At 33.8% G+C, this 27,731-nt stretch overlaps 3 protein-coding genes across 3 annotated transcripts; 1 reads left to right on the forward strand and 2 right to left on the reverse strand.

The window, feature by feature from the left end:
* Window positions 1-209: 209 nt before the first annotated feature.
* On the forward strand, window positions 210-8,017 carry LOC105201773 (structural maintenance of chromosomes protein 3). The gene is made up of 19 exons (XM_011169965.3): window positions 210-391; window positions 809-884; window positions 966-1,144; window positions 2,432-2,590; window positions 2,668-2,827; window positions 2,895-3,180; window positions 3,311-3,485; window positions 3,565-3,678; window positions 3,765-4,015; window positions 4,095-4,238; window positions 4,399-4,710; window positions 4,822-5,133; window positions 5,291-5,492; window positions 5,601-5,891; window positions 5,985-6,247; window positions 6,391-6,556; window positions 6,693-6,831; window positions 6,983-7,220; window positions 7,326-8,017. The coding sequence occupies exons 1-19, from the start codon at window positions 377-379 to the stop codon at window positions 7,450-7,452; spliced, it is 3,609 nt and encodes a 1,202-aa protein (XP_011168267.1). The 5' UTR covers window positions 210-376; the 3' UTR covers window positions 7,453-8,017.
* LOC105201774 (stress-induced-phosphoprotein 1) lies at window positions 8,018-11,544 on the reverse strand. The gene is made up of 4 exons (XM_011169966.3): window positions 11,320-11,544; window positions 9,251-10,794; window positions 8,769-8,843; window positions 8,018-8,665 (listed from the first exon to the last, which is right to left on the reverse strand). Exons 1-3 carry the CDS (start codon window positions 11,329-11,331, stop codon window positions 8,771-8,773), a joined length of 1,629 nt encoding a protein of 542 aa, XP_011168268.1. The 5' UTR covers window positions 11,332-11,544; the 3' UTR covers window positions 8,018-8,665; window positions 8,769-8,770.
* Window positions 11,545-15,641: 4,097 nt separating this feature from the next.
* On the reverse strand, window positions 15,642-26,860 carry LOC105201775 (NF-kappa-B inhibitor cactus). Its single transcript, XM_011169968.3, has 3 exons — window positions 25,456-26,860; window positions 22,965-23,317; window positions 15,642-17,859 (listed from the first exon to the last, which is right to left on the reverse strand). Exons 1-3 carry the CDS (start codon window positions 26,142-26,144, stop codon window positions 17,465-17,467), a joined length of 1,437 nt encoding a protein of 478 aa, XP_011168270.2. The 5' UTR covers window positions 26,145-26,860; the 3' UTR covers window positions 15,642-17,464.
* Between the last annotated feature and the right edge of the window lie 871 nt (window positions 26,861-27,731).

The raw sequence follows: 27,731 nt of genomic DNA on the forward strand, positions 1-27,731 counted from the left end.
CTTTAACCTAGGTTCGTCGCCATTTGCCAGAATCGTCCAATTAGAACGGACGATTGTCCCATTCACAGTGGCCGATGCCTAGAGTTTTACCACTGTTTAAGCACTATGAGTGGCTGGTGATCAATCGCAACGTAGTCAAAAGACTCCCACTCCCGCTCGTTCACCGATGCGTAAATTGTTGCGTCTCCCGCCCAAACCTGGAGACTTTTTTGCGATCACCAGCCTGCATGTTATACAAATGTCGCTCTGCCAACAAATCGGTCGAATGTTGTCATCGCATTTCGTGTCAGGTAGTGTCAAGGAGTCTTGTGTGTCTAATTGCGTCTCCGACTAACGTCGACACGAATGATACACACGTCTGATTTCTCGCTACATTATGTATATCAAACAGGTATCGTGAGTTAAATTATAATCTAAATTTGTCACAACCTAACATAGCATTCTTGTATGAGGCTATGCTCCATTTCTTTTATAGACTTTACTGCACCTTTCATGCATTTCCTGTATTTATAATAATTCTTAAATGACTTTATACTGAAGTTTCACGTAGAATTATCATGACTTATAAAGTTACTTTAGCCTCTATAGTTATTCCATTCAAAGTATTCGACGCGTTGTCATCGCGATTCCTATAGATATCATAAGTTCCAGAACATTAGGTCTAATTCTCAGCTACACCTCTTGCACTATTTACTTTTTCTCATTTTTTTTCCCATTGGAGAGAAAAAAGAAAAAATAAAGTGTGTTAGAAGTTTAGCTAAAAGGAATAAACCTATCAAATATACTCATGTTAACTTTTATTGAATAGGTGATTATCCAAGGATTCAAGTCGTACCGTGAACAGACGGTCGTCGAGCCTTTTGATCCAAGACATAATGTAGTGGGTATGTATTCAATGATTCTATATAGGATTGATATGCAGTTAATATGATTGTATATGTCATAATTGGATATTTTCTTCTAAGTTGGCAGAAATGGATCTGGCAAGAGTAACTTCTTTTATGCCATTCAATTTGTCTTGAGCGATGAATTCTCTCATCTTAGACCTGAACAGAGACAGGCGCTGTTGCATGAAGGGACAGGTCCCCGTGTTATATCTGCACACGTAGAAATCATATTTGACAATTCCGATGGAAGATTACCGGTAAAAATTGTTAATTCATATCATTGGTAGAAGTTTTTTTTTATATAATGCTCTTTGATCCCCTATGGAATTATAAAACTTTTATTTTACAAATTCGCTACTATATGTTTAGTTCTTATTTTATTCTTTTTACTTGGTGCATTCATACGTACACACACATGCACACACGCGCGCACGCACACACACACACACACACACACACACACACACCTTTTACTGCTTAAACTTTTCTTATCAACTAATTTATGAACTATTTTACATGTTAACTTGATTCTATGTCTATGCTCATTTATATCCATGCATCTATACATTTTTCCCTTACTCTTGGAGGATTTTTATTTCCTTCTTCTTTCTTTCTTCTCTCTCTTTCAACTTTTTATGCTTTTTTCATACATAATACTCAATTATTTCTTTTTTTGACTTGTTTATCATTTCTCATTATATTTATCTCTGTCTTTCTGTACTCTATTATCTTTATTTATTTCTCCTCCATCATCTCCCTCCTACATATTCACTCCATTTCAAACATCTTTCTCACACATGTTCCCATGTTTCCTCCTCTATTTCACACACTATACATTTCCTATTTTCTTTTGCTTCCTAATATAATCTTTTATATTGTTTCCATATTCTAAATCTCTGTTATCCTCTTCCATCTCCCTTCTGCTCTTTCTTTAAATATTTCATGTTTCCTCTTTCCTAATTTTTTTATATCACCTATTAAACTTTGATTCCGTTATTTTTTTTTGTTTTTTGTTGTTAATTATCCCTCTTCTCCATATTTCCTAATTCCATTCTCAGTATTAGTTGAAGTTATTGAAGCATAAAGTATAAAAGATTGGTGTTACAATAACAAAATGAAATATATTACTTCAGGGGTAAAAAAGGAGCAAAATAAAAGATTATTTTTTTAAATACCTAATAACGATAGTTTGCAATTTACATGACAAAATATAGTTGATAGCAAACTTTCAACTTAATAAGATACAATTTTAGCTTTTAACTTTATTTATTGTTTATTTATTTATTGTTTTATTTTGTTAATTTTAGCTATCTGAGATTTTATTTTATACATTGTTATTTATATAACTTTTTATTGTATTCCAAGTAGTTTGTATTAAAATAATTTTATCTAATTTAAAACTGATGCAAACTTTATTTTAAATTATACTTGTTTCATTATCCGCTACATATAAATAAATTGTGAAATATATTTAATATTTTATTTATAATATTTATAATATTTTGAAATAATAATACATAGAATTTTTTATTTCTTATTCACAGATTGATAAAGATGAAGTCTATTTAAGAAGGGTAATTGGCTCCAAGAAAGATCAATATTTTCTCAATAAAAAGATTGTGACGAGAAACGATGTAATGAATTTATTGGAGTCAGCGGGATTTTCTAGGTCCAATCCTTATTATATTGTGAAGCAAGGAAAAGTTTGTATTAACATAGCATGTTTATATTTGTAATATAATGTGTATAATTGTGTAGTATAATGTAATATGTTTTGTAGATAAACCAAATGGCAACAGCACCAGATTCACATAGATTAAAGTTATTAAGAGAAGTAGCAGGTACTAGGGTATACGATGACAGAAGAGAAGAGTCAAAATCTATTCTGAAAGAAACGGAAGGAAAATTGGAAAAAATCGAAGATTTTCTGCGAACAATAGGTGATTAAAAATTAAAAAAATATTTAGAAGAAAATAAAATAGAATGAAAATAATTATTCTGTTATAGAGGAGCGCTTGAAAACACTCGAGGAAGAGAAAGAGGAACTGAAAGAATATCAACGTTGGGACAAACAACGTCGTTGTTTAGAATATACGATCCACGAACGCGAGCTTAAAGAAAATAAGAGAAAATTAGATGAACTCGAGGAATCTAGGGCGAATAGTGGAGCTGAGCAGGCCAGACTAGGAGCGGAAGCAAAGACTGCGCAAGAAATGGTACGTGCAGCTACGAAGAGACTAAAAGAAGCGAAAAAGGAAGTGCAGTCTGCTAAAGAAGAAAGAGATACACTTAGGTAATATATATAAAGTAGATAGCTTATATATAAAGTAGATAGCTTATATATAAAGTAGATAGCTTATATATAAAGTAGATAAAAAGACTACTGAGAAAAAAATATTTATAATGAAATTTTTGTAATGTAGTGCGGAGCAGCAGCAATTATTAAAAGAAAAGAACAAATTAACATTTACTATTAACGACTTGCTGGAAGAAGTAAAAGGTGATAATGACAGTAAAAAACGTGCTCAGCAAGAGTTAGAAAAGTTGAAGGCTAACATTGCTGTTCGAGAAGACGAACTGAAATCTCTTAAGCCAGAGGTGAGAAAATATTTAGATATTTAATATATTTAATTTTATATTTAAGATATTAAAATGGGAAATATTTTTTTCTCTACAGTATGAACGAATGAAACGTGTCGAAGAAGAATGTACACGAGAATTGCAATTAAAGGAACAGAAGCGTAAAGAATTGTATGCCAAACAAGGCCGTGGCAGTCAATTTACTACTAAGGCAAGAGAATAAATTTTTATCATAATTGATGTTTTTGTTTAATTCAAATTCCAGCAAAGTATATTAAAGAGATTTATTTATTACAGGATGAAAGAGATAAGTGGATACAAAATGAACTTAAACAACTCACAAAACAGATAAAGGATAAAGAGGAGCATCAAAAAAAGATCAGCGAAGATTTAAAGCGTGATGCAGAGAAACAGGTTGCTTTGGAGAAGAAAATAGGAGACCATACACGCGAAATGGAACGACAACGCGCATCAATAGACGATCACAACAAGCAATATTATGAGCTTACGAAATCGAAAGATCAGTGTCAAGCAACTCGAAAGGAACAGTATGTTTAATTTATTAAATTAACAAACACATTATTTAGAAATATCGGAATTTTGTAAACTGAGTGCGTGAAATTGCAGATATCGGCAGGAAAGTGTATTACAATTGCAACTATCTGGTCTAAAGGAAGATTTAGCAAAAGCAGATCAAAGTTTAAGATCCATGGCTGGCAAACCTATTTTGAATGGCAGAGACAGCGTACGAAAAGTACTAGATACCTTCCGGTAAGATTTATTTTTTTATAACAAATATGCTACATAATTTTGGAAAAGAATTTTTGAACGTTTCTGTTTAAAATTTACATTGATGACAATATTATGTGTATATACTTAATATGTTATATACTTAATAAATGTTATATACTTAATATCTTCGGTTTTTTAGTGGTCGAAAAGATATGGCTAATGAAGTGAGTAGTTACTATGGGCCTGTAATTGAAAATTTCAACTGTGACAAGAGTGTTTATATGGCTGTTGAAGTAACCGCTGGAAATCGGTTGTTTCACCACATTGTGGAGACTGATAAATTCGGAACAAAAATTTTAAAGGAAATGAACAATCAACGATTACCGGGAGAAGTAACTTTTATGCCTCTGAATAGACTTCATGTAAAGGATATCGATTATCCGCAGACCACCGATGCTATACCCATGATATCCAAGTTGAATTACGATCCCAAATTTGATAAAGCATTAAGGTAAATGAAATATATAAAATAATAATTAAGTAAAAAATTTTCTTCTCTTTTCCTTTCCATATTTTTTTATATGAAAGATATGAGATTATTATCTGTTTTTGTTAAATACAGATATATATTTGGAAAGACTTTGATTTGTCGTAATCTGGAGGCAGCAACGACTTTAGCACGAGATTCCGGTTTAGACTGCGTTACATTAGAAGGAGATCAGGTTTCATCAAAAGGTTCCTTAACTGGCGGATATTTCAATACACTCAGATCACGGCTTGAAATACAGAAAACAAGATCGGAATTAATGTCACAAATTTCTGCTCTCGAAACCCAATTAACAACGCTTAAAGAAGAAATCAGAAAAGCGGATCAAAACATTAGTTCTTATGTTAGCGAAATGCAGAGGACTGAAACCAGAAATAGTAAAGCTAAGTAAGTAGATCTTTTATTTAAGAGTATAAATTAGTATTAATTTAGAATTTTATATTTATATATATTGTTTAAATATTTATCAATAATTATTGAAAAATGTTGAAATTATATTATTAATTATGGAATTAATTAGCAATACTTATCATTTATTTGACAGAGATATATATGACAAGATGAAAGCAGAAATACGTCTTATGAAGGAAGAGTTAAGTGCTATAGAAAGATATCGGACACCAAAAGAGAGGAGTCTTGCACAGTGTACATCAAGTTTGGAAGCAATGCGTGCGACTAAGGATGGCTTGGAAAGTGAATTACATCAAGAACTTATGGCGCAGTTATCCGTCGCAGATCAGCATCAGGTGCGCGTAAAAAAGAATTTTAAATGTTGAATTAACAATACAAAATTTTTCTTGCATCTTCATGATTAAAAATTGGATTTCTATTAGTATTTTTATTGTTTTTTGCAGGTCGATACTTTAAATGACGACATAAGGCGTCTAACAAAGGAGAACAAAGAAGCTTTTGCGAAACGAATGCAATTGGAAGCAGAGAAAAACAAGTTAGAAAATTTATTAACAAACAACTTAGTGAGAAGAAAGGATGAGTTAGTTCAAGCTTTACAAGAGATATCGGTTGAAGATCGACAGCGGCAGCTTGACTCATCAAAAATTCAATTGGCAGATATTGAAAAAAGACTAGTAAAAGTAAATGAAGACTTCAAAGCACAGAATGAAAAAGTGACTAGTGCCATGAAGAAAGTAAGTATTCAAAAACATAGTAATAATTCAAATAAAATCTGTATATTTAAATAAAATAATCTTTATTTTTTATGTTGTATGGTATGTATTTAGCAAAAATCAGAATCTTCTGAAGTCGAGAAATGGAAATTGAAAGAAAAAGAGGCGCAAGAGAAAATAGAAGCCGACGCAAAAGACTTGGAGAAATTAGCGAGCAAAGTAAACATCTTGCAGCAGAAAATAGTGGAATGTACACAGAAAATTACTGATCTCGGCGCATTGCCTAGTCACGAAGCTTATTCCAAGTTTAATACAATGTCCACGAAACAGCTTTTTAAGGAAATGGAAAAGGCAAACAATCATTTGAAAAAATATAGGTGTGTATTTTTTTCTATTTAAATATATTAAATTAGTTGCAATAAGCCAAAATTATCAACTAAAATTATTGATTACAATTATATTTATAAATTAAAAACTGTTATTCGTCAATATATTATTATTGTATGTTTATTATGTTTAGCCATGTAAATAAAAAAGCTCTGGATCAGTTCATGTCCTTCAGTGATCAGAAAGAAAGATTAGTAAAACGGAAGGAAGAATTGGATCGAGGTGACGAAAAAATAAAAGAACTTATGTCGGTACTTGAACAGCGTAAATGTGAAGCGATACAATTTACATTTAAACAAGTATGTCTATTTGTACAATAAGTTTGATTTTATAATATAAACTTGATTTTTCAAAATGGAAATGGATTAACACATTGATATCTCAAAAATATATTCTTAAACACAATTTTATGTGACAATTTGTTTTTCTTTTAAGGTGAGCAAATATTTCAGCGAAGTATTCAAAAAACTTGTTCCTTCGGGCCATGCACAATTGGTCATGAAGACCGCGGATGGCGATGAAGGTGACGACGGCACAGCGGAGCCATCAGATTCTGATAGGTTTATTGGCGTTGGTAAGAGGATATCTTATTTTTATAACTGGAATATATTGTGTAGTGTATAATAAAAAAATTGTTTAAACATTTTTTTCTTTAGTTCAGTTATATTTCACGTTTGTGATATGTATTTTATGAATTTTAAAAACATATCTCTTGTTTCTAAAAGGTATAAAAGTATCATTCACGGGACACAGAGGCGAAATGCGAGAGATGAATCAATTATCTGGTGGACAAAAATCACTCGTAGCATTAGCTTTGATATTCGCGATACAAAAATGCGATCCTGCACCGTTTTACTTGTTCGACGAAATTGATCAGGCATTAGATGCACAACACAGAAAGGCAGTAGCAGATATGATCCACGAACTTAGTTCTGATGCCCAGTTCATCACCACGACATTTAGGTAACGCAATTAGTGGCCTTATATAAAATTTTAAGATTTACGCTCAAAATAACGGAATTGTGTTAATGAAGTAGTATAAAAAATAAAGATATATTTCTTTCGCAGACCGGAATTATTACATCATGCGAACAAGTTCTATGGAGTGAAGTTTAGGAATAAAGTTTCGCACGTCGAATGCGTAACGCGGGAAGAAGCGGCCGATTTTGTCGAAGATGACACGACGCATGGATGAAATGAGAATATTTTATTTATACAAGTCAACAATGAAGAAAACTACTGTCTTTTTTTCCGCGTATTCAGAAGAAACGGATGCAACTTTACTATGATTTCCGTTGAAATTTTCTTCACGTTGACACCTTTTTTTGAAAAATATTTTACGTACGAAATTTCACATAAGAAAAAAGGTAAAAAATCAATATTTTGTATTTAGTTTACATCCAGATTTTGCAACAAGAATCATTGTAGTATGTAATGTGACTTCGATGTTACATTAAGAATTTAATAGAGGATAAAGTGTATAATTTTTTAGATAATTTAATTGATATTCTTATATTTTGTTTGCAACAGCTTACATATGGAAACATTACAAAATACGATAATTGAAATTTGGTATATATATGAACTGTTTTTTATATTATAAACTTTATAGAAAAATAAAAGAGGATTATGATAAGAAATACAGTAATATCAGTTTGTGACAAAGTCTTAAAATAATCGTTCCATTGCAATCAGCGTGGTTTTCCAAATGGATATAAGAAAAGTGTTGAAAAAGACAATAAATATTCCCAAGGAGAAAATTCAGTTTAAAAAGATGTTTATTCGAAGCATTCCTCTTATTGGTTGTCACCTTAATCTGACTTCGCATTCATTATATTATTATGGCTAATTTTATTACTAAAAGCACTAATTAAATGAACAGTAAGATAAATGTTAGTGTGTGCATCATATACAGAAATAATTTTATAAAAATCTTTACTATTTTAAAAGATTAATGTTCTAATTTTAGATGATTTTTTAAATGTAATAACATAACATTATTAACTTTCAAAATGTGCTATAATATTCATGGTTCAGCCATTGGAGTAAATTTTTTTTTATGTAAATATTACATATTAAGAGTTCACAGCTTCACAATTACACTTCATTTTTGCACGAGGAGCCTCACTATATGTATATATGTGTATTGATATACACATGATCACCGTAACAAGTCTTGTAATGCAAAAGTCATCGATGACACTAAAGGCCACTGCGTTTGCACGAAAGAATCATGTGTAACTTTTATTCCAAATGGCTTTTTGAACACAGAGTTTAAGAGCAATATGACGATAAATATCCCATATGGCTAATGTATCTGCGATACACGAATGCGAATTTCCTTAATATTAAAGGAATTTGTGACAGCAGAGCAATATGACGATAAGTATCCCATATGGCTAATGTATCTGCAATACACGAATGCGAATTTCCTTAATATTAAAGGAACTTGTGTGATAGCAGTGTTATTCTTCTTTTATTACAAGTATGTTGTTATGTGGATCCTCATACCTTCAATGGATAGCGATGAGACCAGATTCCAAAAGTTTTTGCAATTTTGCTGCTATATCAGGATTCTTCAAATGACTGTAAAAAAAAGCCTTATTAATCTCCATATTATTAAAGTAAATCATTTTTGAAGGGATATCTCTTCATTCTAGATTTTCAGAACATTTGATAGAAAATAAAATAATAAAGTTGTTGAAATGAGTGGTTTTGTGAAAACGATTGATTAGTTTTCGGCGAGTCTCGGGTTCGATCATTGTCCCGACGTCCCAATCATTATTCCATATATATCTCTGTTTCAAGATTGAAATTGAAGAATTGAAAGAATAAAAAAGTGTAAAATGGATTGTAAAATGTTTCGGGAACAATAAATTAATATGTAATATCTCTCTTGGAAAATAGTAAAGATACTCTATCAATAAAAATTTTTAAATGATCAACTGAAAGAATATATATCTAATGTTAATATATGAGAACATATTACTTACTCTTGCAAAGCTCTTGGATCACTTTGCATTTGTTCCAAGATCAACCTCATGGCTGGATCTCGCAATATACTCTGGACCTCTGGATCCGCCATCGCTCTCCTTCTAACTTCCTCCGGATTAGAACTGGCGGACATGGCGCAGGAGCGATAGCCCTCTAACGCCTCGCTGTTCTGGGGATCCAATTCCAGAGCCTTCTGATACGCCGTCAAGGCTTTTCCCTGCTGCTGCATGGCCTGCAGAATTTTTCCTTTCCTAATCCAGCCCTTGATGAACTTGGGGTCCAGTTCCACCACTTTCTCACAATCTTTCAAGCCGAGATCAAACGCCGCTAGTTTGGTATAGCAGGCCGCCCTGTTACTATAATATTTAGGATCGTCCGGATTTCTTCGAATTGCCTCAGAATAATGCTTGATGGCCGCGGGATAATCACCATCTTTGTACTTTTGATTTCCAAGTTCTTTCTCTTCCTCCGCTTTAACTGGATCGATGTAAGCCTTTCTCTCCTCCTCCTTAATTATTTTGTCTATATCCGAGAGTAAAGTTTTAATCTCTGGCGTTCTGTGCTCCGACATGGACTTTTCATAGTACACCTTAGCCTGCTTCCAATTTTCCATTTTTTTATAAGCATGACCAATTCTCGTGAATGCTTTTGCTATCAATTTGAAATCTGCTCTATTCTCCCTACCGACGTCGATGGCCTTCTCGCACTGAGCGATACATTTCTCATACTCCTTCTGTTCGAAGTACACCGCCGCTATATTCAACAGGTAAACGATTTCCGTCGAGTCCAACTCTACGGCTTTATTGTAATGCTCTAAGGCATCTTCGAAGCATTTCTTTTTGTAAGCGTCGTTGCCGAGTTTCTTCTCCTCTAAGGCTTTCCTCTTTTCAGGAGGAAGATTGTCCTCTTCCTTCTTCTGGGGTTTTGGTTCTGGTTTGGGTTTCGGCGGTTCCGGCGGATTCATCGGCTCTGTCTCCATCGCTTCCTCCATTTCGGCGCTCATTCCCAACAGCACGCTAAGGGTAGTAAGCACTCTGGTATCTTGGAGCTTGGTACCCAAACTCTGTGGATTGTTTCGCAATTCTTGCAGCAACTTGATATACTCTGGATCAGACAGGTATCCCTTCGTTCTGGGATCATTTGCCAACTTGACAAAGATGTCTGGCGAATTGAATGGATTGGTCGACGCGGCTGTTCTCTGGGCCCTTACCTCGGCCAGACCGCTTCTGAGTTGCGAGTTGCTTGGGTCCAGTTGTAGACCCTTCTCGTAAGCCCGAATAGATTCATCATATCTACCCAGGTAAGCAAGGGCACTGCCTTTGCGTGAGTAACCCTTTCCCCAGTCTGGCTTCAAGCTGACCGTTTTCTCGGCATCCTCGAGCGCCTGTTGATACTTCTCGGACTTTGCGTATGCCGCTGAGCGGTTACTGTAGAGAACATGATTGCTACCGTCCAAGGCAATCGCGTCCGTGTAGCATTTAATAGCCTCATCGTAATTGCCCGTTTGTAAAGCAGCGTTTCCTTTCTCCTTCAGAGTAGCTACCTATAAAGCGATACATCCAGAATGTAACATTTGGTCACGCATGCACCTTGCAAGACGCAGAATCTTTTGAATTAATCCGTAAATTAATAATGCCTATTTTTACCATTGCAGATTGACTTTAATCTCAGTTTAACTTTATTTTTCTTTAGTTCTAAAAATTGGAAAAAGAGTAAGTTAAACCAAGATTAAAGTTAATCTGCATTGATAGAAATAGGCATAAGTCAGACTGGGATCTTTTGGATTAATCCTAATAGTTGAATCGAGTAGATCAGTTCGCTATTTAAGTCTTCTAATCTAGCCTTAACGGGGTGTCCTTGTTCCGTATTATTGCGATCGGTTTTGATTAGGAATAACGAACGGTCGTGAATTCGGGACGGAAGGCAAAGAAATTCACAGGGAAAAATGATCGGTGACTTAGCGTATCGCGAGGAGGCGTCTCGCGAGGAAACGACGAGCACGTTGGAGCACGCCTCGTCGCGCGCGCGTAAATCCACGACCTCGCAACGTGCCCGCTGCGATGCTCACCTGATCATCCATCACGTACACCAGAAATGTTAAGCGTCTACGTCAGGTCTCTGATAATCGTTCGTTCGCTCTAGCGAAAGACACGTACGACGATGACTCGTGCAAATTTTCTCGCGTGTGCCACCCAGCACGCGTGTCTCTATGCCGGCGTAGATTTCCGAAAGCTCCAGAAAACGGACGAGCAGCGACCCCACGCTGCTACTCCCTGCTCGGTGAATGCGTACGCGTGGTGTATACGTGGTATATATGTATATATGTATGTGTATCTATGGAATATTCGCGAAGTCACACTGCGCGTTATTTCAATGAAACGAATCGCTTTCGATTATTGTATGATGCTGAAGTGGAAATGTTTTTTGAATCTATATAGATTTTTCTATATTGATTATTAATGTTGTTGCAACATATAAAAATACAACATTGAACAATTTATTATCAATATCTTTTTTTTTAATTTTTAACTTTCTTAATTTTTAACTTTTTTTAATTTTTAACTTTAATTTTTAACTATCATATTTTTTATTTTGACAAAAAAAATGAAAAGTTATATGTAAATAGAATAGAATATAGAATTGAATTAAATTTTATAAAATACATGCAAATAAATAAAAAATTAACTCATTGACTATCACGTCATTACATGAATAATAATCAATTTAAAAAAATGCCATGTCATTTGTATATAAATGATCTTTAATCTCATGAAAAATTGCCATGGAGGATCAAACTTGTTTTTTCTTTTATAATTTATTACACGCTTTTACTGTAAAATTTTAGATTAAACTATTGTAACATTTAAAAATTTCAAAATTAATTTCTTTTTGTCATTCAAACACAAATTTTCTACTCTGAAAACAAGAAATTTGTATTTTTATCTTTTTCTTTTTCCTCCGTCAGAGAGGAACTTGAGAGTTTGAGAGCGGCCACAGCGGCCTTTTTCCTATAACGCTTCGAAACTCCCGTACACTAGTGACGCACATCCATTCTGGCCAGAATGGGAACTACGTGTCACATCCATTTTGCAACCCGCCGTTAAAAACAGTGTGGATGTTAGCACGGACAACAATCCACATCCATCTCTCGAGAAATGGACGTATTGTCATTTGTAAATCATGCGTATGCATGCATATGCCATTGTATGCACACAAAATAAAAAAAGAGTGGGCGCTTTCTAGTCTCTCTACGTCCCTGCGCAGAAATCGTCCGAAATCCTCTTTCTGAATTTTACGGCCTAAACGTAGCACGGAAAACGCGTCGGGTTGGAGAGGGGAGCGAAGAGGAGAATATCCGTAGAGATAACATCGCCGCTCGCTCTATCACCGTGATGCTTTCTCTCTCTAACTGAAGGCCTAAACAATTAAAGGACAATCACGTTAAAAGAGAAAGAGAGAAAGAGTGAGAGAGAGAGAGAGTTGCGTCAAGATTTAAAAAAATTAAAAAAGCTTATTTTTTCAAAAGCATAATTTAAAGAAATTTAAATAATAAAGAATTATGTAAAAATAACAAGATGGTATATTTATTCGTGGAAAGACATTTATTTTTTCTTCATCATATGATGCGATGTTAATTACAATTATTTTTGAGTACTGCGTAAAATGAATGTTTCTTTATTAAAGAACCAAATTCTCTCTGTTACTATTAAACATTATTTTTAAGTAAAAATATGGGCATAAACGCATTGATATTTATTAATATCAATGTTAATGTAAATAATTCAGACTATAATAAATAAAAAATTACGCGAAAGTAGACGTAATTAATCATTTGTGCACATTCTCGAACCCTGTCCTGGATGCAACACACGCGATACGCGTCAGATTTTATTTACAGCAGAATGGATGTTAGCACGGACAACAACCTACATCCATTTCTCGAGAGATGGATGTGGGTTGTTGTCCGTGCTAACATCCACACTGTTTTTAACGGCGGGTTGCAAAATGGATGTGACACGTAGTTCCCATTCTGGCCAGAATGGATGTGCGTCACTAGTGTACGGGAGTTTCGAAGCGTTATAGGAAAAAGGCCGCCGTGGCCGCTCTTAGGTTCCTCTCTGCCTCCGTCTTTAAGAAAAAGTGTTTGAATAAATTGATTATTATATTTGTAACTGTAATGATATTTCATCAGTTACTGATGCAGAATTATTATGTTACTGATGCAACTAATCAGTTTATTGAAACATTTTTTCTTCTCTTACGGGTACGTATAATTATTTTATTAAGTGCAGAAAGTGTACAACGCCACAATGAACAGACCTGATAAGAACCATTTATATCTAAATTTTATGAACGACAATTCACGATTTGTCAATATTAAACACATAAATAAAAATATATATAATAACACTGATAAAAACTGTAGTAACTGATAAAAAGTATATAAAACTGAAATAGAATTCTTTTTGTTTCAGTAATGTTAATTATTAAAGATCTTGTTATCGTAGTGTTCTCTGTATTTATAATAAATTAAGAAAAGGCATTACTCGTTCTACCATCATACGATAAGTTTGTTCTTTATAGTTGAGCTGCACTTTCTGAACTTTGAATGAAATAGAAATATAATTAGACTGAATAAAATATGAGTATATAATTTGATTATAATTACTTGGAGAGAAAAAAAGAAAAGACAAATGCAAAAAAATTTAATTGCAAAGAGTAGATAACTTATCTCAAGCGCTTGAGTGCGTGAACAGTTGCTTCATTACCATTGGCTAACTTTTCAGATGGCACCATGCCCAAAATTAAAACGTTGGACGTCTTAAAAATAATTTGAAAATGTCTTTGAATCAATGTCATGCTAATTTAATTGGCGATTAAGTAAACTTGCAAAATTCTAATGGCAAATGCTATTAACGATTGTTGTCCTTACTCTAATTTTACAAGAAATATTAATTAACTTATTCAACCTATTTTTTAGATATTAAATAATAAGAAATTAATAATTTTATCAAATATAAACCAAATTTTAATCCCAGTAAAGTTCATACAGCACAAAGATGTCTCTCAAGAGATATCATATTCTAAGGACATCAAAAAATAGTACAAGATTTTAAAAATAAATATAAATTGTTAAAAGATGATTAAAAAGTTGAAGAAAAGAGTGATAAAATTATATCAAAAAAATAAAAGTTGGTGGCTATGAAATTACGTATTATTGAAATGACTACACATATTAACAAAAATGGTTCAGGCTTTGGGTTGGTTTCATTAATTCTGATTAAATTTATAAATTGTCAACTATAAAACTTGACAAAACATATCGTATTATTTTATTTCCCTTGTTATTTTCTGCAAATTATAATTTATTTATGTAAAATATATAAATACTTTTAATTAAAAATTGAATAATTTTATAATCAAAATTAATAATTAAAAAATTAATTTAGGATCAGTTTAAGATTTGTAGTCAGCAGCTCATAAATTTGTTAAACAGAATTGATAAGATCGGTCCATTACGTCGCAAGTTAATCGCTAAGTTAATTAAAGGCTCGAAATTGTCTCTTTACATAGAATTTATCATGAGCGAGGAGCGCGTCTTTCTCGGGTGCGAGCTAGACGTTCCACCATGGACACGACGACTATAATTATTCTGCGCTTACGTGTCGGGGAACGCGCGTTCTCTCAGACGAGAGAACTGTCGTTTCTACGACATCCAAATATACCCCGAAACCTGCACGAATTCTCTCTTTTTCTCTTTCTCTCTTTCTTTCTCTCCTTCTCTATGGAACAAACTCCCTGAAAAAGGAATGAGCGGGCTTCTTGGAATGCCTAGACCATTACACGAAACTCGAAATAACACGCGACGGTCGGCCCTTGCTCCAGATTTTTACGTCGCTGTTGCAAATTTAACCGCGCCGCTTCATCCACCGTTTCTTACGCCTCCAAAAACCCCGTTACGTTCAACACTCTTTATACTCTTCGCGTTACCTATATATCAGTAAATATACATAGCGAACACGAGAGTTTCTCATGTATAATACAGTAAATTATTGATTTGAAGGAGGCAAAATATTGCGTCTCATATAAACAAGAGTCTTGTGCCATTTCGTCTTTTTATATCGTCGTAATATCGTATTTTTTTTTTAGATATTCTCTTTTTGGTTGTGTATAGAAATAACATAAATGTCCGGGGCAATATATAAACATATCTGAACGACGTTCTTTCCTCTAAACTTATATGTCGTCGTGTTTGCGACGTGGGAATTTCCAGATTTCCTCGTGGGAATGTGTTGACCCAAGTGATATCGTCTCCTTGTAATTTTTTGCGTCGTAAATAATAACGTCAGTCGGGTGGAATGGGGCACGAGAGAAGAAAGGGACTTTGAATTTTGCAACATAGTTTTTTTTTTTATTAAAAATAATTATGGGACCTTTACATACACGAATATAACAATAATGATGATAATGTCGTCGCCGTTGTTATTTAATGCAACGTGGCTGTGATATTATTCATATGATTTTAACGGAAGATGAGCTATGTACACGAGAAACGGGCTTACTGTACACTCTTTGACGGAAGCGATCTTATATTACTAAATTGAACACTGATAAGATCCATATAACGTCCATTATTGACAAACATATTATTTTGGATCTTTTTCTCCTCTGCTAACATAAATACATGCACATAATTGTGCACAGATATTTGACCTATTATCTCAGCTAATTAAATAGAAAGTTGCGCTAACAATGTAATTAATCGCATCTCTATGAGTCGCATGTAAGAACGAGAATTTGATTATTTCTCTTCAACTTATAAAATATATTTTGTACCACGCGCCAACCTCATGTTCACCTTACGATCTACGATTTATAACAAAATCTTTTTTCGTAAACGCGGATTTCTCTATTCTCTATTTACATTTTGTATATCAGTACTTCTCTATTTACAGTATAAAATAAGGCGCGCTCAAAAGGCGCAGATATTCCATTTTCAGTCAAGATTGATGCTTAATAATATTTTTATATCAATTTATAAATACGTTTTATTAGTTCTATAAATTGTGCGCTGTTCTATAAGTTGTCGGACTTGTAATGTGATCATAAACTAAAACTGGAAATAATATCGCAAATCAAACTGATATGGAAATATTGTTAAGCGCCAAAAAACATTAGCTTTGATTGAAAATGGCATTTTACTCTCTGTGGACTTGTGTCGTTCACATAATTGGACTAATTACATTTATCATAAATATTTCATTCTCACGTTGTTACATATTTCAGAACAATCACACTCTCTTCTCGTTTGTACAGAATACATTCAACCCATGTCGTAAGACCAATGTACAAAATATGATGGGATTGCCCTTTTTACAACATTTTTCACAAACACACTTCGAAGTATTGCACATCCACATTGCGCATGAAAGGTAAAGGCTCTCAAGCATTTCACATATCGTTGCTTCGTTCGTTAATCGAATATTCGTTAATCGCGTATAAGTTCGTTTCTGAGATCTTTGATTTCCATACGTCTTTGTTATCTTCTCATTCGTTTATCTCATCTCTTCATACGTTGCCGCTAATTTCAATTTAAAAAGCGCGCACGTATATAATCAATAATTAATTATAATAATAATATTCAAAATAAATCTCTATAATCGCGCGCGTATAACGCAGGTCGAAGTTAAAAATCCTGTATTCATTTGCTATCTACTTAACTTTAACAATTTTCTCGCTTTTTGTAATTCACTCAAATCTAGTTCGATGAATTAGGATGATGTCATAAGCGCGTCAAACTTATAACTACAATTTGATTCACGCGAAATATGCGATTTAATGAAACTAACTTTCATCTTCGAATACAATTATTTGAATATATCCGATTTCGTGAATATAATAAAAATAGGCTACGATGCTTTAAAGCATTCAATTAGTAAAATTCTTGGTTCTGATTCAAATGCTTTGAAGTATTCGTAGCGTCAAGCATTTGGACCGCACTCTTAATTTAATTTATAAAATAATAAAAGAATTAAGTTAAAAGAATTTTATAGTCGTTTCCAAGTAAGGTGAGATATTTCCTTGTGCATATGAACGTTATATACATAGCATGTGTTTTCTATTTCATTTTCTCATTCAGCAGTCGTATAACGTTTGGATTCAATGAATTAATGGCTGTCCAACATATCTTTAATATTTAATTGGTGAGTAATTTAGACCTTCACTTCGACTGCGTTTTGCATTTTGACGATCGCGGGCAAGTAACTCGCCTCTCCGTAAGTCTCGTCCTCAGAACTGCTCTCCGAATCTGAATTCGGCAGCGGCTCCGGTTTTGCGCCGTATCGCACCAGCTCCCTGGCGAGCTGGATGTCAATGCTCAGTGCTATCTGGTAGGCCGTCAGGCCGCTGTACGTCTGCGTGTCTAGAGAGGGTTTGCATTCCTGGAGCAAGAAGTTAACTACCGACCGACGTCTATGTTCCATCGCGAGGTGAAGCGCCGTGTATCCCGCCAGACCTTCCCTCGCCTCGAGATCGGCGCCGAGACGCAACAGAAGACGCACCAGGTTCACGTGACCCTTAGCAGCGGACAGGTGCAGACACATCTCACCTGAAATCAAAGAAAAAGAAATCAAATGGAAGAATGATATACGATAAGGATATGTTGGAAAAAGAATATTTTTTAATGTTATATATCCATTTTTTAAAGATTATTTTACTGAAAGAAAAATTGTCATACACACAGGAAAATATTAATTTTATCACTAAGAAAAGCGATAAATTAAAATTATTTTCTGTATCTAACTAAATGTTTAGACATTGCAGTAAAATTGTTCTTTCCGCGTATACATTTTGCAAGTGCATTTTTACATCGCCGAATTCTTCGAGCAACTGAATAATCGTCGACTATTTAATTTTTTAATTTTCTATTATTTCTCTCTTAATGGTATCAGGAGAACACACGGAGATAGGCACACGGAACATTCGAAATGATGGTCAGTCACATGCTTGTCGACTCGTTGTAAGATATAGATAGAACTAGGAAGACATACGGTGAATCATGTCGTCGGAGATTTCGCTGGCGTCCCGCGGTCCAAACTAGGCCCGCGCCGATCGAAGTAACTTCTAAAATTAACGGCGCCGCCAGTTACCAGTTGCATTGGCGGAATTTGACGACATACTTGTGCGTGCATCGTAGTGCGTCGATTCCAACGGTAGAAATAGAAATATTAATCTAATCGATCGTCACATACATTCATAAACATAGTTGCGTACGAGTTACTTTTTGTCGCACAAGAACTGCGCAGGATCAGTTGCAATGACATTGAAAGAATTAATAGATTTAATTATCTATACGTTTGCCTTTCCAAATAAGGTTGCAGCATCAATGAGGCTGCTCAGCTTTAATCATAGAACGCACTCTCAGTTTAAAAAGTCCATACGTCATCAAATATAAATACATAAAATTATATATCAAATAGGCTCATATATTATTTTTTCTTGTCTAATCTCTGTCTAAAAATATAAAAATTATCTTTCTAATTATTTTTAATTATTCTTTTTACTATTTTTCCCACATATAAACAGAGATTATATAAGAAAAAGAAAACAAACAGACATATTTTATATATAATTATATAACATATATTTATCATTAAATATTTATTTATTTATTTTCATTTATATTTGTAATTTACATAAAACTTTTTTTTACCGTGCTTTCGAAGAGTTTATACGTCATTTCAACGCGAGGTAAAAGATTTTATCAAATCCTCGTGTTCCCTTAAAATAGAACACCCAGAGTTCGATATCGCGTGACTAGTGTTAATCACGAAGAAGGGTTGATTTTTTTAAGGGCGGAAGTTCGACGAAAGCCACTGACGTCGACGCCGCTGTGGGGTTTTCCGACCGAACGAGACGAGGCGAGAATATCGAGCAGCATGCAAATAGTTCTACGGATATTTTTAAATATCAACATCTGCTCTCTCTCGCGTACGCTCCGAACTACACGGCATTGCGGCGCGACGCGCCGCGTGATGTAACGCACGCGTGCATGCAAGTATAAGCCCATGCCAAATTCCATTGTACGTGCAAAACAATCCCTCTTACATTGCTAAACTGATTTTTTTAAAAATTCCGTGCACTTTTGCCGATAAAAATTTTTTGCAACGAGTTTTACGTTTCATCGATGCAACTTCCTTGTAAACGCTACTTTGTCTAGAATGTTATACGAATATTGTGTTAAAGAGTTAAAATAATATTGAAATAATGTTCCGAAAATATTATTCTAATATTATAATTTTTCAATTCTAATACTATGATTTATTATTCTAATACAATACTTTTAATATTATTTTAGTATTATGGGAATATTGTATTAATGTTATATGTCTGTTTTTATTTGTGGTATATTATTTCAATTTCCGTAGAATATTATGAAAATGTTCTACAAATATTATTTTTGTTAAAAAATTAATGTAAATTATTATATGCATAAAATATTCATAAATTATTACATTTAATTACACTAATTATTACATTAAAAATGTTGAAGTAAATAATATTATTTATTTCTCGTATACTATTTATATAATATTCATATTATCAATATTATCAGAAGTGTACATATAACCACTTTTTATTAATATTAAATAACGTTTTAAGAATATTATTAAACATTAAATAATATTGTAGCTCTTAGGTAGCTCTAGAGTTTTCATGATGAAATTAAAGACAAAAACTGATGACTCAATGACCCAATTGCATATTTATTCACACTTTGCTTGCTGGCAAAGACAATCTTTCAAAGGTTGATTTAATATGTAAACCAAGCTGTAGACAAAATTGTTTCTTTTCTTAAGAAAAAAATAATGTCGCGTATTTTTGCCTTTAAGAGTAAATCAAAGTACCGCGAAATTGTGGTTTCACGAAAATAACTTTTATCTAATTTTAGCTAACGTTAATCGTGGTTACAGAATTCGTCGCTTATCTTTTACCACATTGGAGACAAATTTAATCACGAAAATGAAAATACATTTCTCAAAAAAAAGAAAGACAAAAAACAAGTAAACCTTGAAACGCAATTATTCTGAATGAATAACTGATCTCCTGGTCGCGTGAAAGAAGGACTCAGGACTCATTCCATTATCTTTACTTGTAAATCCAAATGAATGCAGGCGAGTTATCTAATAAAACATTCGTAGGTAGAATTTCATTGACATGTTCGCGGTTGTGCCCTCGAGAAAACTCGATTAATCGAATTCATCACGAGCGATTGGTGCACGTGCGTGCATGCGTGCTTAGGTGCGTTATCCGCATCGCACGAGCTTGCAGCGGAATACGCGCGTCGATGACGTTACACGGGATTTCCAAGAGTTTTAAAAAGTCTGTGCATATTTCGCAATGATCACTGTCGATCGGAGCGTTTTTTTCTCTCCACGTTTCATCGTAAAAGTCGCCTTTGAAAGAAGAGCAATAGAAAGCATTTTTAACGTCTTCGGGTTTTCCTTCCTCTAATGTTATTCTTTCTTTTCTTTTCTTTTTACGAATCTAGTTTACGTACTACCCTATAAACATTGCAATATTATACAAAAATGATTAAATATTAAAATAATATCAAAATACTATTCCAAGAATATTATTCAATAATTTTAATATTATTTTAATATTGTGTTACTGTTATATGTCCGTTTTTATATGATATTCGTAGAATATTATAAAAATGTTCTACAAATATTATTGTGAACAAAATTAATGTGAATTAATAATGCATAAAATATTTATAAACTTTATAATTATTACATTTAAAATATTGGAGTAAATAATATTATTATATACTTCTCATATAATATTTATATAATATTATCAAGAGTAAATGTATAGCCACTTTTTATTAACATTAAATAATATTTTTGGAATATTATTTAATATTAAATAATATTGTAGCGTTTATACGGTTAGAGCGGCACGCGTCTTCTTCAGAGATTCGCAGATTTCACAGATTCGACATATTGACCACGTCCCTCAGACTTGATCTGCTGCTGAACACACTTATTCAGTCCTTGATTTATGGCGATAACAAGCCGCAGTCATTCTGATTGCGACTCGATAACGGATGTATCGGTGAGAGGTACTAGCGTATTTACTGGGGAATTCCTATGTTATTATGACGAAAAGAATCGCGTCCAGAGAGCGTGACAATAATGCGACCTCGGTTAAATGTTCCGCTAAAAACAGTACGCTAAAGCTGTAGCTTTAAAAGATCTGTTAGAGTATACCGTATCCATTAGTCACCAATCGCGGTTAGTAACAAATTGATTTTTTACGATATTTCAACTTATCTCTTTCTAATCCGTCAGATATTAGATCTCTATTAAAGCAAAAGTTCGCGAAACGTAACGGAAAATTCTACTTATTACATGAAGATTATTCTATTCGGAAAATTCGCCATGAATCACTTATAATTTATGCACAAACTGTTTACATCTCAATAATCTTAAAAGAATAAAAAAGTATTCTCACAATTAACAAAAATTAAAATTATCATTGAAATCTGTAAGACACGTAAGCAGGGTTGGGAAGTAACTAGTTAATAAGTTAAACTTTACATAATAAAGTTGGTAACTTTTAACTTAACTTACGATTGGTTAATTTTAAATCATTTAATTTTTAACTTTAACTAGTTATTTTTGAAACACATAAACTTTAATTCATTAACTTTTTTGCTAACTTAAAAATTTATGTAAAAGGAAAAATATAAAACATACATTCCTTCATATAAAAAACAATATTTTTTTATTATTTCATATAAATTTAATTTGTAAATAAAATATTAAATTTGTTTAAAAATCCCTATTATAATTGTTTTAAGTAATCTAACTTTAAAAAATCTTATGAATTTCTAATTTTTTAAGTTAATTTAAGTTAATTTAATTTTAACGTAACTTTAATTATAGTTAGTTTTTGTAAATCTTAACATAAATAATTTTATGAGCCATTAACTTTAACTTAATTTAGTTAAAAAATGTATTAACTTATCCAACCTTGCACGTAAGACACTTGATATAATAGTTGTGCATTTTTTGAAATTTAAATTATTTCAAACATAAATATGAGACGGATAATTTTAATTAGATAAATTACTTTAGTCGGATTGACGTATCTTCTTCTTTCCAAAGACAAGAATATTCCTGACGTAAGATGATGGAACTTCCAAACATGAACTTCCAAGACTTTTAAGACGTGATTCTCGAAACGAAAGTGATGAAATCAGAGGAAACCCACATGGTTCCTCTCGTCCATGATCTGCGGTATCATCGTATTTGCTATTTGCGAGTTTTACGCATGATTCTGCGGTAAAAGCAGTTAGGATTTTCCTGTCAGCTCGACATCCTTTGTGTGTATCGTCACGTTGACACAAATTGTCTTTCCCAGCATTATTATTGCGGTAATTATTGCGTTATGTTATAAGCTTCCAAATAGCTATCGTAACCGCAGGAAAAGTCTCAAACCATTAAAGTACTTAAGGCGCGAAATTGAATGCGCAAAGAATTCTTTGTCGCGCTTTTTTAATTTCTACGAATCGCCATTTCGCTTTGACAATTTCTTTTTCAATTTGTCTAACAATGTTTTTTTCTGTTTTTAGTTTCTACTATTCGCAAATGAGCAATTATTCCGAAGAGCCCAGGCAAATATTTAGCAGCATTTAGTACCCACCATTATAGTTCCGTTGCTCCAAATCCTGAGGTAAGGCGGGTACTGTCTGCCCAGGCATCAACTTGTTCCTCTCCATCGGAGACAATGGGTCCGTGAGGGCCTTGGCACAAGCCAGATCTCCGCTTCTGCAGGCCAGGTGAAGGGCCGTGTTTCCACACGAATTCCTGAGAGATGGATCTACGCCCGCGAGAATTAGCCGTCTGACGATTAGCGACTGACTCGTCAGTACTGCTAGATGCAAAGGCGCTTGCCGCTTGTCGTTGTACATGTTCAATAGGGAAGGATGAGGCACCAGTCGTATCAATTCGAGCGCAGTCTCCACGAAGCCCTGCATAATTGCGATGTGCAATTTCCTGTGACAATAAACGTTACGTAAGAATAAGTTATCCATATTAATACGGACATGAAGCATTATGGCTCATGCATTCATGGCCATGTTTTATTTTTTTGTTTATTTATTTATTTATATTTTTCAATGTGTTTTTAGATACGAAATATTTAGATAGAAAATTTTTTTATATACAAGAGACATTTTTTAAAATGAAATTCTCATCAGTTGTTTCACGATTTATATTGTTGTGGATTAGCTGAGTCTCCCGAATAGATGTTTAATGAAACTAGTTTAATTGAGTCGGTTCAACGAGCCAAATGTCGTCAGACATAAATATGTATGTATATAAGTCATTAGATTTATGTAAGTACAAACGTCAACGTTACGCATGCCGATGCTCACACGTAAATCATCGTGCACCAGTTTTGCACAAAAAAAACTCTTGAATAAATTGTATGACGTTCTTGTGAAAAAAAGAAGAGAAGCTGCATATGATAATTCAATGAGAATAGAGATGATTGTCTGCCAGATTACGCGGTTAACGATAGAGATTAAAAGCGGAATAAAACCTTTCTTTTTTCGGATACACATAAACTTGAAGAAATCTTGCGCAAGTATAAATTTAAAAAAAAAAAAAGAATTTTTTTCTATATATTTACAGTTTATATAATTTATTTGATATATTTGTAAGGAAAATTGGCTATCCTAAATACTATATGTATTTTTATACAATCAAAAAAGATCATCGGCAGAGTTGCTATGTGATGTTTACTATATTAAAAATTTTGTTGTGAAATTATATAAATTGTATTTTTATCAAAATATTATTAGTGATTAAATTTAAAATATTAACGGTAAAAACACTGAAAAGATTAATAGGTGCATCAAGGAAAATTCATATTTTTCTGAGTGTGTAAATCAATTGAGCGAAATTATTGTGCCATAAATTATACGTACAAGATATTTCGCTAGGAAATATTACTTTTTAACGCTGATCTATTTGCCTTTACAAACAACTTTCAAGGATTGATTTCTTTATCTATAATGGTGATATAATTCTACAACGTTATTCAGCAATTTACACATTTCGCGGAAAACTGTTCTCTATCTTATATCTTATGTCTATCCTCGACAAATTATATATTTACATGACCTAACTCTATTGTCTTGAGGGATTTTTATCGATGTTAGACAATTTGAAAAACGATTTCAACTGATGCATCTACACTCATACTCTAGAATTAATAATAAAAATAATTAGGATTGGGTAAGTTATATACTTTTTAACTAAATTAAGTTAAAATTTATAATAAAAGTTAATTTAGTTAAGTTCAAAGTTACATGAACGAAAACTAAATAGTTAAAAGTTACGTTAAGACTTAATTAACTTTAAAGTAAAAGTTAATTTTAAAAAGCATACTCATATTAACTTAGAAATTTGCAAGTTTTTAAAGTTAGATTATTTAAAACAATTATAATATAGATTATCAAACAATTATCATTTAATTTGTAAATTAAGATTATATAAAATAACAAAAAATATTGATTTTAAGTGCAAATATATTTATTTATATATATTTTTTTTTAAATAAATAAATTTTAAATTGAGGAAAACGTTAATGAATTAAAGTTTTAGAAATAATTACAGTTAAAGTTAAAAATTAAATCATTTTAAATTAAGTTAAAATTTCTCGTTAACTTTTTAACTTTATTAACTTTTATCGCTCTATGACTAGTTATTATCTAACTCTGAAAATAATATATTTGGTAATACAGGTTGGTAATAACAAGATAATTGAAATATAATTTCTAAGAGATAAACATTTTTAAGTAATCAAAACACCATCGGCGTTTTACTACGTAAGTTTCGCTATTCAAATTTTACGTTTACATTACAATACTGCTAGAGTAGTCAAATGTGAATAAGAAAAATTTTATCATTTCTTCCGGAGTGGGAAGATCTTAGAAGATGCTATGCTGGCATCAGCAATATAAAATTAATTTATCACTTGTTAATTATGATATAAATAAGAAATATGAAAACAAGGAAGAAATTAACAGCTGCATCAAGAGCAAGTTTGAATCTTTCTGAGTGCGCAAGCTAATCTCTCAAATAAAATTGTATCATAAATTGACGAACGTAATAAATGTCGAACTCACGTGTCACCGTCGTCGTCCTGCGCGTAATAAAGCTGCCAGGTGTTTTCGCTTATTATCGCACGCTTCTTTCTGGCAACATCCAGCTGGTGCTGCTCGAGCAGGTCGTCGTCCTGGTACTGCGGCATTACGTGGATCAATTCCGCTGATGCCGCTTTCACAGGAGTCAGTTCGAGGATCGTCGTCGTCGTCGGCTCGACCTGAGCCAGGCGATGATCCTCGCTGCTGGCGAGCGGATTCAGGCAGGATCCGGGCCGCTTCCCCAGGGTGAGCCGGTTCAGATCCTCGCTGAGGTCGACGTCCACGACGCCGCTGTCGATGACTCGCGCTGGCACCTCCGCGAACGCCGCCTTCGCCGTCGCCGCTACCACAGTCGTTGATGATGGGAGCGACGGAGACGGTGGTGGCGGTGCCGAGGTCGTCAATCCCGTTGTCGGCGCCGGCGGCTCGACCGCTCGTCGCCGGTCCTCGCCGGGATTCACCAGCGTCATCCGCCGATCATCCTCCTTTCGCGGCTGCGGCGTCTCGGGGTCGCGGATCTCGGCGCTGACCTGCATACTGCCGGCCGAGAGAAATCCGGAGTCGACATTGTCCGTCGCAACCTCGTCGTCGTCGTTGTCCCGCCGCCGTCCCTTCTCGCCCTCGCGAGCGCGCTCGTTCATTCGAACGCTCTCACTCGAGGAGCACCACATTTTTTCGACCCCCGCCGCAAAGAGGTCGCCCGCGGAGAGCGTTGCTCCCTGCTCCCTCGACCCGGATCGCTCGTCCGGAGAGTAAATAGTAATCGGCAGGACGCTTACGGAGCCGCGGCTGCCGTCCACCGGCGCGTCCGAAAATTCTGAAATATCGACGAAATGTTCCTCTGATCTATTTATCGCTGTGGACGTTTTACGTTTGAAAGTAATTTCTTCAATGCGCTTTCTCAATTGTCCGAAGCGAAATTCTTCCTCGGCATATATTTCTGATCTCTCACCCCAACTTATCGTTTAGCTGTTGTATCTTCGGCTCCTTTCATTCACTTTCGAGTCGCTCGTACGTCGAATCTCCCCTCGGTGACTTTCTCTCCGTTCGTTCGCTCGAACATTCGTCCGACACATATGACCGGCCTTCGATCCCTTTCTTCCCGCTTATCCTATTACTCCACCTTTTAATCGTTTCGCATCGCTCACGTATGTTCTATTTCTCTTTTTCCTCCTAACTTAAATATCCGTCTACTCCGTTTTACGCCGTTTGCTGCACCACGCGAACGAAACGCATTCCGGCTGGCTCCTGTCGCGAAGGGGTAGAAAACGCGGATGGAAGGCGGCTGCTTGGTCGGGCTCGTCGTTGTGACATCGAATCGTGGTCGTGCGAGCATCGGCGAACCTCATCGTCTCGCGTCTCGAAACAAACTGATCGCCAATCGGTGGCGAGCGTCGCGAGCAAGCGTGCGAGCGAACGAGCGAGACGGAGCGCGCTCAGCTTTCGTGCGCACGTGCGAAAAATGACGTGCCGTCGACAGATCTGTACGCAGGGCACCCTTTCGGGGCTCGTAAAATAACTCCGGATTGCATAGTAACTAAATAAAACCCAGTAAAAAATTTTTCATATATAGTTATATACAAATACAGTTACATATAATTATATATTAAATATGTCGATATATATTAAAATATATATAATAATATATAATTATATATAATTATGTATAATTATGCATGATTTTTATGTATAACCATATAAAATAATATGCATATAATTATTCATTAATTATGTATAATTATATATAATAACTACATAAAATTATGTGCAATCATATAATATATAATTAAATATAATTGTAAATAATTTTATGTAAAAATCATGCATAATTATATCTAATTATATATATATATATATATATTTGATGTATAATTATATATCGATATATAATTATGTATAACTATATAAAATTATATACATATGAAGAATTTTTTACCGGAAAGTTAAAAGTTAAATAAAAAAATCAAATAAAGTTAAAATGTTAAGAGCTTCCCTCTAAACACATAAATCCATCAAATATGTGGAATTGTCTGAAAACTAAACAGGATCAATACATCTTTTTCTGGTTTTTAATATTAATGAAATTATTATGAATTAAATCAATTTATCAATGTATTTGTAAGCTGTATATAGGTTTCGTATATGTGTAAAAAGCGCACATCACAGAAATATATTAAGAGTTCACTACGCTCTTACAAGAGAAAGATTTACTGATAATGTTTAGTTTTCAGATGATTCCACATATTGGATGGATTGCA

Source organism: Solenopsis invicta, chromosome 12 (genome assembly GCF_016802725.1).
Source record: "Solenopsis invicta isolate M01_SB chromosome 12, UNIL_Sinv_3.0, whole genome shotgun sequence".
NCBI lineage: Eukaryota > Metazoa > Arthropoda > Insecta > Hymenoptera > Formicidae > Solenopsis > Solenopsis invicta.

What these genes read in the sequence shown, in the direction of transcription:
- LOC105201775 (XM_011169968.3), bottom strand. Translation starts at nt 26,144, where the DNA reads ATGTGGTGCTCCTCGAGTGAGAGCGTTCGAATGAACGAGCGCGCTCGC. An exon ending in CAGGACGACGACGGTGACAC is followed by an intron (nt 23,318 to 25,455) that starts GTGAGTTCGACA and finishes TTATTGTCACAG; the next exon opens with GAAATTGCACATCGCAATTA. An exon ending in GGAGCAACGGAACTATAATG is followed by an intron (nt 17,860 to 22,964) that starts GTGGGTACTAAA and finishes CTTTGATTTCAG; the next exon opens with GTGAGATGTGTCTGCACCTG.
- LOC105201774 (XM_011169966.3), bottom strand. An exon ending in GATCCAAGAGCTTTGCAAGA is followed by an intron (nt 8,844 to 9,250) that starts GTAAGTAATATG and finishes TTTTTTTTACAG; the next exon opens with TCATTTGAAGAATCCTGATA.
- LOC105201773 (XM_011169965.3), top strand. An exon ending in GCAGTCAATTTACTACTAAG is followed by an intron (nt 3,679 to 3,764) that starts GCAAGAGAATAA and finishes TATTTATTACAG; the next exon opens with GATGAAAGAGATAAGTGGAT. An exon ending in TACAATTTACATTTAAACAA is followed by an intron (nt 6,557 to 6,692) that starts GTATGTCTATTT and finishes TTTTCTTTTAAG; the next exon opens with GTGAGCAAATATTTCAGCGA.